This window comes from Castor canadensis, chromosome 4 (genome assembly GCF_047511655.1).
Source record: "Castor canadensis chromosome 4, mCasCan1.hap1v2, whole genome shotgun sequence".
In the NCBI taxonomy this organism is placed as follows: domain Eukaryota; kingdom Metazoa; phylum Chordata; class Mammalia; order Rodentia; family Castoridae; genus Castor; species Castor canadensis.
Window position 1 is genome coordinate 62,085,644 of NC_133389.1, and position 18,351 is coordinate 62,103,994.

The following is an 18,351-nucleotide window of genomic DNA, read 5'->3' on the forward strand; positions in this document are numbered from 1 at the left end:
TCATTTTCCCTTTGAGAAATTTTCATGTTGCCAGGGCTGTTCATATCTCAGTTTGAAGTGTCAGTGTCTCAGGACATGGGGCTCAGTGTGCTTGATGTGAGAGTGTGTTGCCTCTGTAGCTCAAAAACCAATGAGTTTCTGGGAAGTGAGGATCATATTTATGCTGTTCTGTGTGCGTCCATTATGTACCTCTGATGCACGGTACCTAGCATGCAATGCTTGGCTGAGTGCTGAGCTGGTATGGTCAGAGGTAGCCCCTCACTCACACTGGGGACAAGAAGCCTGTATAAAAGCAAGGGGTCAGAGGCCCCATTCACAGACCAATGAGAAAAACATGCAGAAAGAACATACTGACTCCGCAAGTGACATTGAACATAGTGAAACACGGAGAGCGTTAACTTCAGTCTTAGAAAAGTAGTCTGAGGAAGTGACCTTCAGCCTGCTAAAGTAGGCTTTGATTGACATGGGAGGAAGGACCCACAAAGAGGCATGATGGAGGAATGTGGTCAGGAAAGAGCAGAACTTCAGATAACCAACGTACAGACCCCGCTTGAGGTGTAAGCTGTGAGGTGCACTTGCCAAAGCAAAAATACGGGTTCTACTCTGTACCCCTTGGAAAATATTAAGTAGCAAAGTGACATGATGGAATTTACGTTTTTCAGAGATGAAGTCTGGCTGAGGGGCAGGAAGTATATAGGAGGGATTTGGTATTTCAGGTGAGCTGTTAAGGTGAGGGCTTGGAGGGGGGATGGGAAAGGAGGGAGGGAAACAGGAAGGGCTGTGCTCTGGAAATGGCTCACCAGAAAGATTGGAGCTGTTGGAGAAGCTGAGAGCCTGCTGTGCTCATGAAGTTTGATTTTATTCTGTCTCAGCTGAAGGCCACTGGAGATGTTAAAGGAGGAAAGTGACCCCATGTAAAACCACTTTCGAAGATGCTGGTTTCCTGTGACTGATGTAGGTTTTCTTCTGCTTTCCTCTCATGGGGACTGTAGAGTACACACCTGTCTATTTGAATCCTTTTAAGTTGCTCTCAATATTCAGATGGAATGGAAGGAGTCAGACCACATGGCTCAAAACCTAGCCTCTTAATCCTGGAACTTGGGAGGCTAAGGCAGGAGGAATGAGAGTTCCAGGCCAGCTGGGCTACATAGTGAGATCTTGATAAACAAAGGAAGGAAGCAAAGGAGGGAGAGAGGGAGAGAGGAAGAGAGGGAGGGAGGGAAAGGGGAAAGGGAAGAAGTTCAGTCTAACAGCTCACTGGCTGTGTGACCTTGGGCAACTCACTCAGGTTCTCCGTGCCTCAGTCTCCTTTCAATAAAATGAGGAAGGAGAATAAAACTTATTTCATGGGATGGTGATGTCTAAATTTAATGAGATAATATGTGGTATTTCAAACAGGACCTGGGAAGTACAAATTGTTCAAAAGATGTTCGATTTTACTCTATATATGATGGAACACCAATTGGTATTTGTGCTTTGCTTCAAAAAAACTAGAATACAACACTGTGAGCTTTCAAAGGACCTTGACTTCTTAGCAGCTTTAGTTAACAGGGAAACACACTGTATAGCGATGCTAATGTGAAAAGGGGTGCAAGTCATTTATCAAGGTTTGAAATTATTATTTGTAATCTCTCTCTCTTCCCATGAACTAGAGAACTCATCTTATACAATAGAGGCCATCCTTGAATGTCTTTCACTTATGCTTTTTGTTGCATTTCATCTTTTCTTGTACTCTAGTTCTTTCTGCCTTTCTTTTTCTTCCTTGGGGCTTGGAGGCCATGAACAGTCCCTTGTACATTCCTTCTCAGCAGAGGTCTGTGCGTGCCAACTATTGTGAAGGAAATGAAATGTATTACTGGCCTGATATTATTGAAATTTCTAGACCTTATCTTTCAAATGCTATAGTCCCACTGGGGGACAACTGCTGAGAATAACCTTCCTACACATTGTGCGAACATCAGTAAATGCACTGCCATGGCAATTATGGTAGCTCCCATCCAGCCAGAAGCCATAGACATCAAATGCTGGGTTACCTTGAGAGAGGGAGGGTTTACAGAGTCCTTTGCCTTCTGTGTGAGATTCCTTGTCTGGGGAATCAGGTTGTGTGTCCACTCTGAGCAATCCCCAGTGACCTTGGGAGGCAAATGTCTCAGCAGCCTGAGACATCTCAGGCTCCTCCCTGCATTTCAGTTCTTGGGGGCTCTTTGTATTCCCAGCCCACACCTGTAGACTCTGTTGGCTCACAATGGCCACCACCACTAAGACCCTGACATGAGCTACTAAAATCACATGGAGCAGCTCTTGGGTGATAATCAGGTGTGCTTCCTCTCTGGACAGTACAATTTTTATTTTATAAGGAAACATATACCTGTGAGAAATAATGTATTCAGATCTTGGAAATGGTTTGAAATATGCAGAAGAGAAAAGAAAAAAAGGGAATGAGAAATGAGTAGAGTTCCTTCTAAATCAGAGAGAAATGTATTCTTTGGTTCACAGAGCTCACAGACAGATTTAGACTAATCAATAGTTCAAAACACTGCTTCTCAACAGAGAACCATGACTGGGAAGTAGGGCTGTACTCTGGCCACCAACAGTAAGGGTCTGAGCTAGGTTGGGAGCACAGCCATGGCAGGGAAACATAGCAGAGCGATCTGCTTAGTAGTTGGGAAAACAGATCAGTGTCAATGCTGTGAAGACAGAGTGATAATTCCTCTCATCCTAAGAACCCTTACAAAAGCTGCCCCCTTTCCACAACTTGGAAAGAGAAAAAGGCACTGGGTCCTTAGCTTCTGCAGGTGATCTTAGAAATATGAATCAAGAAAGAAAATCAGGATCAGACCGACATTCTACATTAATACTATCCAGTGCTCAGTATGCAATTTAGTGTAATATTTGAACAGCAACCGCCTTCACACATTCGTTCAGACTCACTCATCCACTCCTTTACTCATGGAGTGCTTGCTCTGCCAGACATTCCAAACAATATTGAGGAAGCAGCAGTAAACCAAGAGAGTGTGCTCCCCTCCAGGAGAAACTAAACTAAGTAATCAGGGTATGTGTCTGCTGAGAAGGAAGAAGTGAGGAGTAGTTTGGAATCGCAGAACAGGGCCCCTGCCTACAGTGTTCCTGGGAAGTCTTATATGGGGACAGAGAGGAGAACTGACTTTTCTTTCTGCAGGTACATGCTGTCCTGTCTGTGGTGCCAGAACATCTGATTCATGCACTATAGCCATTGTCATCAGAACTATTTCTGGAAATTTCAGAGTAGGTGAAGGCCTACCTCTTTCAGATCACATTGGATATGCTATGCTTGCTCAAAGATGGACTCAGTGCAGTTTTTTTCTCATGAATAAGTAACAAGCTTTTAAGTACACAATGGAGAGGCCTCTGTGCAAGCTAGAATGTGGTGGTTGATGGAATCTGATGTTTACTTGTCCCCTCTGTAATGTTAGATTAAAGTCACTGAATCTTCAGCCTCTACATCCGGAGAAAGGCATGCACATGCCAGGGGAATGACTGGTATAACTTCACAGGAGGTCATGTGCATGGTCCTGTCCCAAAGGGATTAAACACAGAGATACTAGGAAACTGAGTCAGTGTGTGCTCTGGAGAAAAGGGAAGGAGGCTTGGGTAGGGAGAAAGGGGAAGAAAATTATACAAGAACCAATTGTTAATTGGTGAAGAGAAAGGGGAGGCAGTGACTAAGAAGACCCTGGGTGTGCCACTGTTACTCCATATCCAGCTCTCAGCACAGGTATGACCATTAATAAATATCCTTAAACACACCTGTCTCCTTCTATTGCTTTGCTGTTTATAAAATGTCTATATGCACATTAATTCTAAGAGTCCTCAAAATGACCTTGAGAGGTGTTACTATACTGAGTGTATAGATAAAGAAGACACTAAGGCTCACAGTGGTTAAGTAACTTGCTCTAAAACACACAGCCAAATTAAAAAAGAACAAGCAAATCTCAAATTCTAATACCTGAGCTCCAAATCCAGGAACCTGTAATGTCAAGAGACTGAGGTACAAGAGGGTACTCATTCTGGATTTGCCTGAACATTTGTATGCTTCTCCATGCATCTGTGACTCCAAGAATTTAAGTTGCACTTCTCTCATTTCCTTGCATTTTGTCTTGTCTTCTAAAAATTTATACTGTTGCATGTATACCTTCAGGTATGCATGGGTGTGAAGTAGAGTTTGGGTACTTTTAAAAATTTGGGTAATAAGACATCTTGATTTTCAACTTTCTGCACCTGATGGTATCAGTAGACTGCCATTTTGTAATACATATCCCCACCCCCTGTTTTTCCCCAAGCCACAGGAAGGAGTTTTTGAATGCTCAGATTACAAGAGCTAAGAAGTCCATGTCTGGCCATGTTCTGCTGGGATTCTGTATGTTCACTGAGATGAAGTACAGCTGCTTAAAACTCGTAACTTTTCTTCTTACTTTAGAAAGTCAGGAGGAAAGAAATGGATTAATTTGACAGATGGCACCAAATAAGAAAAATATTAGAAACAAGAAGAGGCCATTTTTCCTATAGAGGCTCATTTCATTCTATATACCACTTCCCTGGGATATCTGCCAGTTGTTAGCAGAAAGAGTAATGTTAGCCATTTTTTAAAATTTCACTCTCGAGTATTATGGAGATAAATAGATAAATGATGGAGAAATAACTTTCTTTCACGGTAGTAGTTTAAGAGCGGTAAGAAGAGCTCAAATGCAGATAATGTTTGATGACATGAGAAAACTCAGCCATGAATGAAGGAGTGGGTGTTTCTGTAGGTGTAGTTTTATGAAGAGTACCTTTCTGCATGACAACAGAGAGTTATGTCCATCTATAAAAGTGAAGGATCTGTATGTAGCTGTTAATAGATGTATTTGCAACCTCCAGAAATTCTCCAGTTTGAGTTAGACACAGTGGTGCACACTTGTAATCTCAGCTACTCAAGAGGTGGAAATGGGGAGGATTGTGGTGCAAGGCCAGCCCAGGACAGGGAGAGAAAATTAGTAAGATCCTATCTCAAACAACAAGCCATTGTGGTGGTGCATGGTATAATCCCAGCTATGAGGGAGGCATAGTTAACGAAGATCTAAATCCAAGGCCATCCCTGGACAAAAACATGAGATCCTATCTGAAAAATAACTAAAATAAAAAGGGTTGGGGGTGTGCCTAGCTAGCACAAGGTCCTGAGTTCAAATCTCAGCATTCTCAAAAAATATTCTCCAGTTGAAACTTAAGAATGAAAAACAAAGTCTCTGTTCTGTTCTGTTTTGTTTTGTGGCAGGGCCCATGCAAGAGACCGTCTATGACTTCTGGCGGATGGTGTGGCATGAGAACACTGCAAGCATAATAATGGTGACCAACCTTGTGGAAGTGGGAAGGGTAAGCTGGCCGTGCACCACTATAAATGCCCTTCTGTTCTTTGCTTAATTAGTAATAAAAAGTAAGGCATGGGCCAACCTCCTGAAGTATTGTATCTGCTCCACAAAACAGTACCTACTCCAGCTCCTCCTATCACTTGCTTCTCTTGCTTATAAATTACCAGTAAACATAGCCTGAATCCCGAATTGCTTTTATTTGCAACAGACAGGAAAAGCACTCAATATTAAAAAGCCACCGTTATTTGGCTGTATTGAGTACACATAAATACTTTAAGCGTCAGTGCTGGTCGTTGGGTGTCAAAATTCCATGGGTGCTCTGCTCGTTAGGCATGACTGCATTCCTTAACTCAGGAAAATCAGCTCTAAACTGTGTGCAGTGCTGGGATCACACCTTCCCTTGTTTGGATTTGACCTATTTGTGCCTCAGTATCCTAACCTGTGAAGTGAGAACTGCAGTGTTCCCTGAAGGCCTTGGGTTACTTTCTCTGCAGTGACCATTCAAGAGTGCTATTTTTGTTTAACCAGAAAATTCTTAAGTGGTTATTCTCGGCAGTGGTATGCAGTAGGAGTACTTCCAAGGCAAAATTAAAATGAGAAAATACATAGGTTACAATTGTCTTATTCACAGTAGGTTCAATTCCATGGTTATGCTCCACTCAAGAAAACCCACTACTTCTTAGACAGTTTAGTAGGAAGACATTTGCCCTCCACAAAGGCAACATATAAGTCAGACTACAATTGCAGTATTGGGGCAGGAGCCATAAAGGGGTGTCTCTTACGATTCTCAGAAGGTACTAGGAGGCCCAAACCAGGAAGAAGAAGGTCATTACAATTTTCCTATAATGATATACTTAATAAATGGGAGATATTCAGAATTCTAGCAAAGAGGATAAACAAATTAACCTAACCAGAAAACCCTCCTACAAACATTTGAAAATTTTGGATAAAAATAGAAATACACATTTTAATGTTTATATACATCATATGTCTATGTAAATGTGTAGCTTAGCACTCAAGAGAATAAAGAAAACTGCCACAGGCAGAAGCACAGTGACGTCTGGAGAGCAGACAGAGGATGGCTGTTGCAGGCATGCTCAGGAGCAGGCAAGGCTGCTTTGAGCCCACCCTGGTGAGAAGTGGGAGTTTCCATCAACCAATCTTCTGTCTTGAGTTTTAAAGCCACTAAGAATGGGCAAATTGCATCTTGGACCTGTGCAATGCTAACATAAAACCCAAATCCACAAAACGTAGACAGTCAGAAAAGGGGCAGATTGGGAGAGGAGGGGAGGGAAGATTGTAACAACCAGCCCTAGAGGAATCACAAAGAAGTTAATCCTTCTTCATTTAGGATCTGGGTGAGAACCACATCTGCTAGCTCATGGGTCCATGTACAATACCTATTATAAATCAGAAAATCCTTAGAGCCACACACCAGAAAGTATCACAGATATTCAGCCCTCCATATCTGTGGGTTCCACATCCATGGATTCAACCAACTGTGGTTTGAGAAAATTCAGGAAAAAATTATGCCTGTACTGAATATGCGCAGACCTTTTTATTTTCTTGTCATTATTTCCTAAACAAGAGTATAACAACTACTTATGATATATTTATATTATATTAGTATTATAAGCCATCTAGAGGTAATGTAACTCATATGGGAGAAGGTACACAGGTCCTATGCAGATATAGTAACATTTATATAAGTGACTTGAGCATTCGCAGATCTTGGTATCCATAGGGGACCCTATAACCAATACCCACTCCATCGATACTGAGGGAGGGAGATATTAAACTTGTAGAATGCAAATGAAATGGTACCTAAACTTTGTTAATGTTATTACAAGAGGACCAAACATGTAATTCAATAAGATAGAATAGAAAGAAAGAAAAAAGGAAATAATAAATGTAAGAGCAGAAATTTGTTAAAATAAAATGCAAAGAAACAATAGTAAAGATCAACAAAATATAAACCTGGTTCTGTAAACAAAAACTAATGACATAGACAAACCTCTGGTGATAGATCAAAATAAAAAGGAAAAACACATATAACCAATATTAGAAATAGGATATTGTTTTTATTATAATTGATTAATATAAATAACAAAAATTGGACAATTTTCTAAAATTCTGACTAATATTTTGAAATTGAAGCATGGTTTAAAATTGACCTACCTCTATGGAAATGTACCAGACCCAAATGTATTTCAGTGTACTAGACATTCAAGAAAAAGATCATTCAAATTTAATAAATGTTATAAAAATGTGAAATTTTATAAATGTATAAAACAAATGAATTTTATAAATGCTATAAAATTATTCTAAGAGAATAGAAAAAGAAAAATTCTCCTCCATTTTATTTCATGACGCTAAGAGAACAATGAAATCAATCCCAGACAAGGACTATAGAAAGAGGGAAAGTCATGGGTGTCATAAGTTGACAGTAAGAGATAAATGGAGCAGTATATAATTAGTGGGCTCAAGTGAGGTGGACAACTTGGTTACCCAAATAGACCAATAAGAACCACCGCCATGAAATTCCCAGAAAAGAGTAGCAGATACAGACCTAAATATAACAAATAAAACTTTAAAACTTGTAGAAAAATACAATAGGAATATCTCAGACTTTAGTTATTTTAAGGATGTTTCAAAGTCATCAAAGCCCAATACATTAAAAAAAGGACTGGGAAATTTGACAATATTAACATTTTAAATTTCCTGTACAATAACAGCTATCCTAAGTAAAGTGACAAGTTAAAGGGGAGATATCATGGGATCACTGTTTAAAGCATAAAAACTTACAAAGCAATATTATATGTACTAAAAGAATAAAAACCACTTCTTTCTTTCAATCTTGTCTCTGCTGGAAACCTGGCAGGAGCACAGGTGAGCTGGCTCAGAGTCTGGCCAGCAGGTGCTCCACCTGTATAGGCAGCCTAGCCTATAGACTAGAAGGAAGTGGGGGTGTAATATCGCCTTTGTATCTGCATCTCAGGCTGCCATAACGAAATGCCACAGCCAGAGGTGCTCAGAGCACAGACCTGTATTTTCTTACAGTTCTGGTGGCTGGAAAGTCCACATCACAGTCCCATAGGATTCAGTCTGGGGAAAGCTCTTCCTGGATTTTGTGTGGCAGCCTTCTTGCTGTTACGTCACATGGTGTGGAGAAAGAGTGAGCTCTCTGGAGTCTCTTCTCATAAGGACACTAACCCTGTTGGTTAACCTCATTTCAACCTTAATCGCTTCCTTACTGGCCCCATCTCCAGATTCGGCCATACCCGGGGGTCAAGGCTTCATCATTTGTGTTTGGGGATACACAAATACTCAGTCCAAAACAAGTGGCTGTATGGGATTCTTATAAAGATCAAATGAGTTTCTCCATGTTTGGTGGTTTAAGAAATTCCTGCATATTATGAGGACTCAGTAAATATAGATACTAGTTTAACCTTTGCACTTCTGCCAGCAAACTTCAGACCCACAGTGGTGCATATAATTACCTTCTCCACGCACACATAAATTCTTCCTTTTTTTTTTATTGTTTAAGCAGTTAGAACTAGGGAGCAGGGGAGTCAACTCCACCAGAATGCAAGCTCCTTGGAGGGAAATGGTGGTCTTTCTTCCTTCAGTGAACATGCAAGAGGGGTGCGTGACAACGCTTCTACCAGCCTCACAGCAGTCATTAACTGGAACAAAGCCAGGGCAAAGATGTCCTCCATCTTCATGTACTTGTGATCTTTCACTGAGCTCTACACTCAGTCCCAAGCCCCTCATTCATTTGAACAAGTTCTTGAAAACTGCCCACTCCTGCTGGGGAGAAGGAGGGATATGGAGGCTGCTCCCACTGGTGCTCACCATAACCACATTCGCTGAAAGGAGTCCACCTCCTCACATTTCAAATATTTGCATCAAAGCCCTGTCCTAAGTAAATTATTTTGAAAAGCAGATAATTATTAAAATAATACTGATTACTGGGTTTTTAAGAATAAAGGCACATATGTACTTTTTGCCTAACTGAAATTACAAAGTATGCAGTGTCCAGATTCAGTGGCTTCAGAGAGTAAATTATTTTCATATGATAAACCCCTTCACTTTAAGGAAAGGCAGAGAAATGTAACTCTTCAGTTGAAAGATCAAGAGAAGATTGTGCTGCAAAATTACTGTAGTAAAAAGTAATAATAATAATATAGCATCACTCACTATCTCTCGGGCATGGCATACTTTGCAAGGAACCAGATTTCATTTCAAATGACCTGGCTTTGGAAAAATAAAAATGACAAAGGTCATGATGTGGTGGTCACTGTGCCAGTCGCTGTGCCTTCCTCTAGGTACTTGAACCTGTCCAAGTGGTATGATCACTGTTCATTACTGACAAGTAATGGTGGACCCTCCAGCCAACAGGATGTAGCTGAAGGAGTGGGTAAAAATTATGTTTCTGGTTAACTTATAAGTCTATGTCCATAGGCTTAAGCAACTCAATAATTTTATTTTATTTTTTTTTTTTTTCATTTTTCTTTTATTATTCATATGTGCATACAAGGCTTGGTTCATTTCTCCCCCCTGCCCCCACCCCCTCCCTTACCACCCACTCCGCCCCCTCCCGCTCCCCCCCTCAATACCCAGCAGAAACTATTTTGCCCTTATCTCTAATTTTGTTGTAGAGAGAGTATAAGCAATAATAGGAAGGAACAAGGGGTTTTGCTGGTTGAGATAAGGATAGCTATACAGGGCATTGACTCACATTGATTTCCTGTGTGTGGGTGTTACCTTCTAGGTTAATTCTTTTTGATCTAACCTTTTCTCTAGTTCCTGGTCCCCTTTTCCTATTGGCCTCAGTTGCTTTAAGGTATCTGCTTTAGTTTCTCTGTGTTAAGGGCAACAAATGCTAGCTAGTTTTTCAGGTGTCTTACCTATCCTCACCCCTCCCTTGTGTGCTCTCGCTTTTATCATGTGCTCATAGTCCAATCCCCTTGTTGTGTTTGCCCTTGATCTAATGTCCACATATGAGAGAGAACATACGATTTTTGGTCTTTTGAGCCAGGCTAACCTCACTCAGAATGATGTTCTCCAATTCCATCCATTTACCAGCGAATGATAACATTTCGTTCTTCTTCATGGCTGCATAAAATTCCATTGTGTATAGATACCACATTTTCTTAATCCATTCGTCAGTGCTGGGACATCTTGGCTGTTTCCATAACTTGGCTATTGTGAATAGTGCCGCAATAAACATGGATGTGCAGGTGCCTCTGGAGTAACAGTCTTTTGGGTATATCCCCAAGAGTGGTATTGCTGGATCAAATGGTAGATCGATGTCCATCTTTTTAAGTAGCCTCCAAATTTTTTTCCAGAGTGGCAACTCAATAATTTTAGAGCTGGTAAGCTTATTTGAAAAAATTCTTTTAATCTTTTAGCAGGTTGGTGGGAATGTGGGCAAGCTCTGGAGAGGCCTACCTCATGGCCTTCAGCCCTTGGATCTGTCTGTCTTCAGTTAGTAATGACATTAATAGCATCTGTCCTTGAAATGTCTGGCATGATTTGAGAGTTTTGACAAAAGGTCATATTCTTTCTGGGAGAGGGCATTCACCTTATTTCAGGCTGTTTCCCATTGTTAATCCTGCACAGTTTGGTTTATAGACATCTTCCCCATTTTCCATGCATAAAAACAACAACAAACCATCCAAGAAATCAAAATGACATGTTTTTTAAGGGCAACTTACCATGTGTACTGCATGTGGTATTCCCTTCATGAATTAAGCATGAGTCAGGCCAAGTGTGTTTGTTTGCACAGACTGGCTGTGATTCATTAAGTCAGAGCTGCTTCCCCTATTCTTGCCCTGAAGCACTCTGCATTAGGTGGCTTTAATTGCTGGTGTTGGAGCCACTGGGAAGCCTTCTCTGTTGCAGCACCTGGTGCAGAAGACAAAGGCTTTTCACTCCCCTCCAGCGGGGTCCCTGGTACATCTGCCAGGATCTGTCATTATCTATGACTTCCTTGTCACCACCGAGCATCCCCTTTCAGCCCGCATGTTCTGAGAAGGGACCCTTACCAGTTTTTCTAGCACCTGCCGCCAGCTGCACACCTGGCATTTAAGTGGTGCTGGAATGTGTTATGATTGTTTTTCCTCTTTAATGAACCCACCTGAGGGACACTTAGCGTTTTATCCAGTCTCCTGTTTCCCAGGCATTCCCATTTACACTGTTTGTGTAGAAATTCAAAAACTATTGTGGCGTTGAACTAATCCATCTGCCAGAAGTCTCATAACCAAATCTGCAGGACTCCCAAAGGAGATTTTTGCACCGGTAATTTAAGCTAATGATTTCTAAACATATTTAGTCAGTTTTATGAAAACCTCATTAGAATGTGACTGTTTATTAAAAATCCAAATGAAGTCTCACAGTCATTTAGGGAAATTATTGTTGAGTCACTATGAATAGTTCTGATAACAGATGATAAAATGTCTTACAACTAAGAAGTAGGGCCCAGAGAAGTTCATCTTTGTCATAATCGAGGGGAGGAAACCACCTAAATAGATGCTTTAAAGATATTAATCTACCCAAAGAAGCTGACCCAAAATTCCTTTCACAGTATTTACCTCTAAAAGAATAACCAAAGAAAAAAGCTTAAGGTTAACACCAGACATCAGAATTAACTTTCAAATTCACATACAAGGAAGCTATATTAAGATTCCAAGTGCCTGTTACATAAACAAAGACCATCTATCTGCCTCCCAGCAACAGCCTCCAAACCAGGATCAATGGAAAAGCCAGAAAGGCAAGGGAGATGTTTTAAAAATGGGAAATCCTTTGCTTAATAAAGAGGGTAACTAGGTAATAATGCCTAGCAGTGCAAAAAAAATGGTAACACCTTTTTTTAACTATAAAATCTCTCAACTTCTTCTAAGGCATCAAACACATTATGAAAGGGAAGAGGCCACCTGTATTTTATAGGCATCACTGAAAGTTCCCTGTCTGAACTTCTACTGTTCCCTTTCATAGATCTTTTTAAATGAGGTAGATATTTAGGAATGTAATTTTGTGACCTGAGTATTTATAGTCTTAGCCTGTGACTGTGTAGGCTCATTTAACAAATCCTTGTCTCCCTTTCTACCTACTGCAGCCATTTCAGCCTTCACATGAAAAAAGCAGGTTTGAACCTCCTTCCTGGGCTTTATGCCTGAATTTCTCACTGCTCATTGGCCATCTCTACCTGTACATTCCATGGCAGCCATGAGCAAAGCACCTCAGAAACTAAATTTTTTATTCCTTCTCAGACTCTTCCTCCCACTACCTCTTCTTGTTGCCCAGGATTGAAAATGAACTTCATTTGCACATATCCCAAACCAGTGGCAAACCATACAGATGCTACCTTAATGGCATATCTACCTCCTGCTTTCATGATGCCTCCTCTCACAGGCTTTCACATGAGCCACAGCAGCAATATGTACACTGCTCGTCCTGACCGCATGGAGTCTTCCACTGTCCACTCACTGCATTACTGCTACGTTAATTTTCATAAGATTAGCTCTTGACCTGCCATCCCTCACCATCCCTCAGGGATTCCTACTGTAACCTGAATTAAGCCCAAGTATCAGCATCCTGTTTTCTGTGCCCTGCCTATGGCCCCCATCTCCCACACCCAACCTTACTTCCTCCTATTCTCTTTTCAATACCAAAATACATTGCAGCTGGGTACAGTGGCTCATGTCTAACATCCTAGCTACTTGGGAGGGAGAGAATGGGAGGATTGCAGTTTGAGGCCAGCTCAGAAAAAAATTTAGCAAGACCCATTTCAATCATTGGTGGCTGGGGTGGTGTGCACCTATAATCCCAACTACAAGGGAGGCCATAGGTAAGAAGACTGCAGACCAGGTTGACCCCTACAAAAAATGAGACCCTATTTGAAAAGTAACTAAAGCAAAAAAGAGCTAGAGGTATAGCCTAGCAAGTGTGAGGCCCCGAGTTCAAACCTCACAAGAAAAAATTATCAAGCAAGCCAAGTTTGGATCTGAAATGTTCTTCAGTGGCCCATGTGTTAAAGTCTTCATCCCTAGAGTGGCCCCTTAAGAAATGGGGCCTATTGGGAAGGCTTATGTTCACTGAAGATGTGCCCTTGAAGGAAATATTAGGACCCTAACCCCTTCCATACTCTCTCTCTCTGGCTTCCCTACTTGCCAAAAACACCCCCACCACACTCCTCCTGTCTTTGGTGCCACCTGCTCAGGTGAGCATAGCTCTCCAGGAGAGCCTTCTGCAGTGATGGGAATGCTCTGAATTGACCCTGTCCTACACAGAGCCCCAGCCTCAATTGGGGCTTGTGTGACTGAGACATTGAACTCTTGAGTTTACTTAATTTGTATTTATGTAGATTTCCTTAGCTACTATGACTAATGGTATTAGTCGTGATCTATTCAGAGACCTTGCCTTCTTTCCTCTTCCTGCTTAAATATAACTCTTCTTTTATTACTAATTTAAAATACCATCCTTTCCTTAGAAAGAAATCTCTCTTGATTCTTCACTCAGCTGCTTTATCTCCCTCATGCCATGCCCTTTTTAAGTTGCTTGCCATCAGCTGTGCTTTAGTGCAAGTTTTAGTCAACTCTGTCCTTCCTGGTTTATAGTGAGTCAGAGATCAGAAGCCCTTGGTTCAGCTCTTCAATGTCCACCATTATCTCTCTGAGCCCTTGAGTCCTCATCTATAAAGGACAAGGACAAATTCACAAACACAGACCATCTGTTTCACAGAATTAGTATGAGAATTGATATATAAATTAAGCACTCGTTGTGATTTTTCCCATTCCTACAAGCTGATCTTGGCCTTTCCTGTGTATAACCACCTGGCCCTGATGCTTTCAGGAAGGCCCATAGAAGCCATGGCCAAAAAGCTTCCCCTGAACTTGGCAGCAGGGACAGGGTCTCTGTGGAATTCACATCTTTGATTCAGTGGGTCATAAATTACTTGTTTCTTACCCAGAATTGCCATTACTTTAATAACACAAAACTAAGAGTAAAAGAGGAAGTCAGCAGTGTCCTGGGTCAGTTCCTGACCTGACATTGACATGACTCACTCACCTACCTGGCACATCCCCCAGGAAAGAAGACACTACATGGTACAGAGCTATGCAGTCAGCAGCAGAGCTTCTAGAGACTCCTGCGTACCAGCAATTCCCCAGAAAAGACAGCTCCCCGACTATCTCACTGAACCTTAAGTCACTGTCCACTAAAGATCTCACTTCCATTGACTTAAATATTAATAATGAAAGACAGGACTGTAAAATAGGTAAGGTATGGGGGGGATACTTGTGGGAGGAAGGAGGGTGAATGAAGGAGATTAAAGTGAGGGTATATGGTTCATGAACTACATATACTTCTATGAAATAGAACAAAGAAACCTCTCCCAATGGCTTTAAGTGGAGTGGGGAGGGGGATGAGGGGAAGAGATGATGGGGGTGATCTAACCAATGAACAATATAACCCTATTTGGAAATTTCACAATGAATTGCCCCTGAACACAAAATGTATCCCTAAAAAAAAAATCTCAATTCCCCTCTGGGAAAAATTGGAACATCAGCTGAGGGGGCGATTTGTCTTGTTCACAAATTAGCCCAAGGGTAGGCTTGCTAATCCTTCTCAGTACAAGTCAGTCAGACATTTAATGGTACACTTAATGTATCCATGGCACCAAGAAATACAAAGATCTTGTAATTCCCTTGTTCTCTTATCAGATATAGTAATAGAGAATGGATATAAACAGTGCACTACATCAAAATATGATGGGACTAACAAGGGGGTTAATTCTGCTTTCAGGAATCCAGGACTTCTTAGAGAATGTGGTAAGGGGCTCGACCTCACTAGGAGAAAAGGATTTAAATGGCAATAACTACTTTGAATGGGAAGGAAAGCCACAGAACAGGGTATCAGTGGCAAGAGGAAAGAGCCAGTGGCCTGGTACAGCTGTGTAAAGCTGACCAGACTCAGGATGGAGGCCACACCAGGGCTTGCTGGAGAGGGTCTGAAAGTCCTTTCTGGAGGGGAGGAAAATAGAAGTAGAAAGTGGATGACAGTTTTGCTTGTTTGTTTGTCTTAATGGAATGTATTGAGGGGGTGAATGATATGCTCTAATCAGCATTGTTGAAAAACAATTCTGGCTGGGCACAATGGTGCATATTTGTGGTCTCAGCTACTACAGAGACTAAGGCAGGAAGATCACTTAAGTGCTAGAATGCAGGGCCAGCCTGGAGGAGTGCCAATAAGGAGAATTTGAATGTGAGTCAGGGTCTCTGTCATTGTGACTTGGGTGGATATAAAGGCTATTAACTGATAATGAGTACGTTTTCCACCTACTCCATCCCCCCAAAAAAGAGCAGTAACATAAAAAGTTGGGGATTAAACTCAGCATTCCAAAGACATGATTTAAGGAAAAGGCTTTGTGATTCACTTTGAATGAATTCAGAAGGTGAGTGAAGAATATATGTAGGACTTTCCAAAAAAGATATGAACTAAAGACACAATAAAATGTGAGAGTACCATGTTCTAGTATCTGGTATGTGCTAAGCTTTGGGCTAGACAGGAGGTACCTAAATAAAAAGACAAGGCACTATCTATGGGACAGAGAGACCAAAAAAATTTTATAGAATCAAGCCCAGCACTCTTGGGAGACAATGGGCTCCCAAGAGCCCACTGACAAGGAGGATATGGAGAATAGTATATCTAGGGAGCATTCAGGGAGGAAGGAGAGACATTGGGGTCTGAAAAAGAAAAACAGGAGAAATAGGGAAAGAACTAGGAGGCCCCGGAATCATGAGCCTTAAGGGAGGATAGAGTTTCAAGCAGAAGGAGGGAATGAGCAGTGTTCCAAGCTAGAGACACTAGGTGAATGGAAGGGAGAAGACAGTAGATGATAAAAATGCATTGTGCCAAGCCTTCTGCTGAATGCTGTTACAAGACTTTTCTTTGCACAAATGCCCTGTGAGTACATAGGAAGATTCCTACTTTCAAAATTGAGAAACTGAGGCTGATTGAGGTTAAATAATTTGGCCCAGAATACAAAGCTAGAACTTTGATCATGGTCTGTTCAGCCTGAGCCCAGGGTCTCTCCACAAGTCTACAGTGCCTCCCTATTAACCTCCCCAGTCTCTGGTGTGAACCAGGCTTCTATCTGTGATAGAACAGGAAAACAATGGCAATGGAATAGTGTTTGCATTGTAAAAGCACAACTGTAACTTTTCTTGGAGAAGAGAATCAAAGGAAAGAGATGGAGCAGTGTCTGAAGGGAAACGGTCAATACGGTGATTATAGTGGGGGGTGGGGGGAGGGTGTGTGTGTGTGTATGTGTGTGTGTGTGTGTTTAGTGATAGGGTAGTGTATTTTCTCATTACTATCATGAAATACTGGAGGCAGGCTCCTTTATTTAAAGAAGATATTGATTTAGACATTGTTTTCAGAGGCTGGAAGGCCAAACTACACGTGCAGGCTTTTGCAAAGGTCCCTTTGACTTTGTGGCAGGATCACCTGTGTTATCTCTGTGCAGTCTCTCTCTAACACCACCCCCACCCCCTGCTTTCTCTTTTCTGTGTGCCTTATAAAGCCTCTAGTATTTAATCATGGGGGCTATACACTAATCTATTCTAATCACTTACCAAATACTCCACCTCTAAATTCCATAGTTTCTACCATGAAAATTTGGGGATTAAACTACTATGTGATTTTTGAGGGGTGACTATATTCAAACCATAGTGGGTAGACATAAGCATAATTGGGGATCGGAAAAGAAGTAATTGAGTCAGAAATTAAAGCAAGAAGTGACAGAGGAAGGTCACAAACAAGATGGAGAGATTCCTTTGGGGAATAAGCATAGGCTACACCAGCCAATGTGGACAGTCACAAAAGGCTGGGCTATCAAGGTAAATTAAGTATGTCCCTGTGCACAGGAATGGGGACTCAGCCAAAATGATCAAGTTCTATGAGAAAGGTTTCACAGAGTGTTCTACTAGTCCTCATTCAGACCTGGGGTTAAGGCTGGAGGGGCCTGACAAGTAATGCTTCCAGAACGAGTAGCATGCGGGGCAAGAGTGGGACAGTACATAGCCAAGAAGGAGGGAAGGCTGTTGCATGTAGAGGCAGTCACAGGGCCCTCTAGACCTGTTCAGTGTGAACCAGAAGGGGCAGTGTGAAAGCACTGGAGCCTTGTCATGGAGAGCTGGATAGGACACATCAGGAATTGGGCTTCATCCTGTGAATTCAGCCCCCAAAAGATGTGAGTGAGGAAGGGGCATGAGCAAGGGACATACTGGAGCTGCTTCATAGTCAGCCATCTAAAGGCAGAAAAATAGCCAAGGACCTGGCAAGAAAAGGTCTTTGGTAACCTTTTGCCTCCATAGTTTCCAAGGGATAACCTATCAGGCTTCTTTGGTTGTATGCAACAGAACTCAGCTCTGGTTTATTTAAGGTAAAGGGAAGTTATGGGACGAATACTAGGAGCTCCAAATATTGATGTGAAGAGTAAGGCTTGCAAGCAGACAGGAGAGAAGGCAGCATCTCCAGAGTTCAGGGAGCCTGCTGGGTCTCACAGCCAAGACAGTTGGGTCAGGTACCTGTGGCAAGGAGGATAAGCACCAGGTTTTTTTCTCCTTGTGCTCAGGATTTCAAAGACAAGGGTGGAACATCTGACTCCCCAGGGTTGGTTCCTGTGTTCATTCTTTGCTGTGCAGGGCCTCTAAAGAAAAAAAAAGTCCAATAGGGAGGAAGTCATTCCCCAAAAGGAAGCCAAGGGTCTGTTGGGAAGGATGCATGAATGAGATGTATGCATTCACTATAGATATTGCGCACAGAATCCGGACTGCAGAGTCAAGGAAGGAGGAAGTATAGACTGAGTCTAGACTTGTCTAGACTAGAAGCTTAGAGAGGAGGAAAGAGAGCACAATGGGGCTATAATCAGAGAAAATCAGGATATTTATAAGGTGTAAAG

The 18,351-nt window shown here is 41.7% G+C and overlaps 1 protein-coding gene across 13 annotated transcripts in view; it reads left to right on the plus strand.

Annotated features, from left to right (window-relative positions):
- The window catches only part of Ptprm (protein tyrosine phosphatase receptor type M), a 747,535-nt gene that overhangs the window by 668,210 nt on the left and 60,974 nt on the right, over nt 1-18,351 (plus strand). For all 13 annotated transcript variants that reach the window (XM_074070314.1, XM_074070316.1, XM_074070315.1 and 10 more), the window contains one exon: nt 5,291-5,388. In XM_074070314.1, the coding sequence (XP_073926415.1) occupies nt 5,291-5,388 (98 nt within the window). The remainder of the gene's footprint in view (nt 1-5,290; nt 5,389-18,351) is intronic.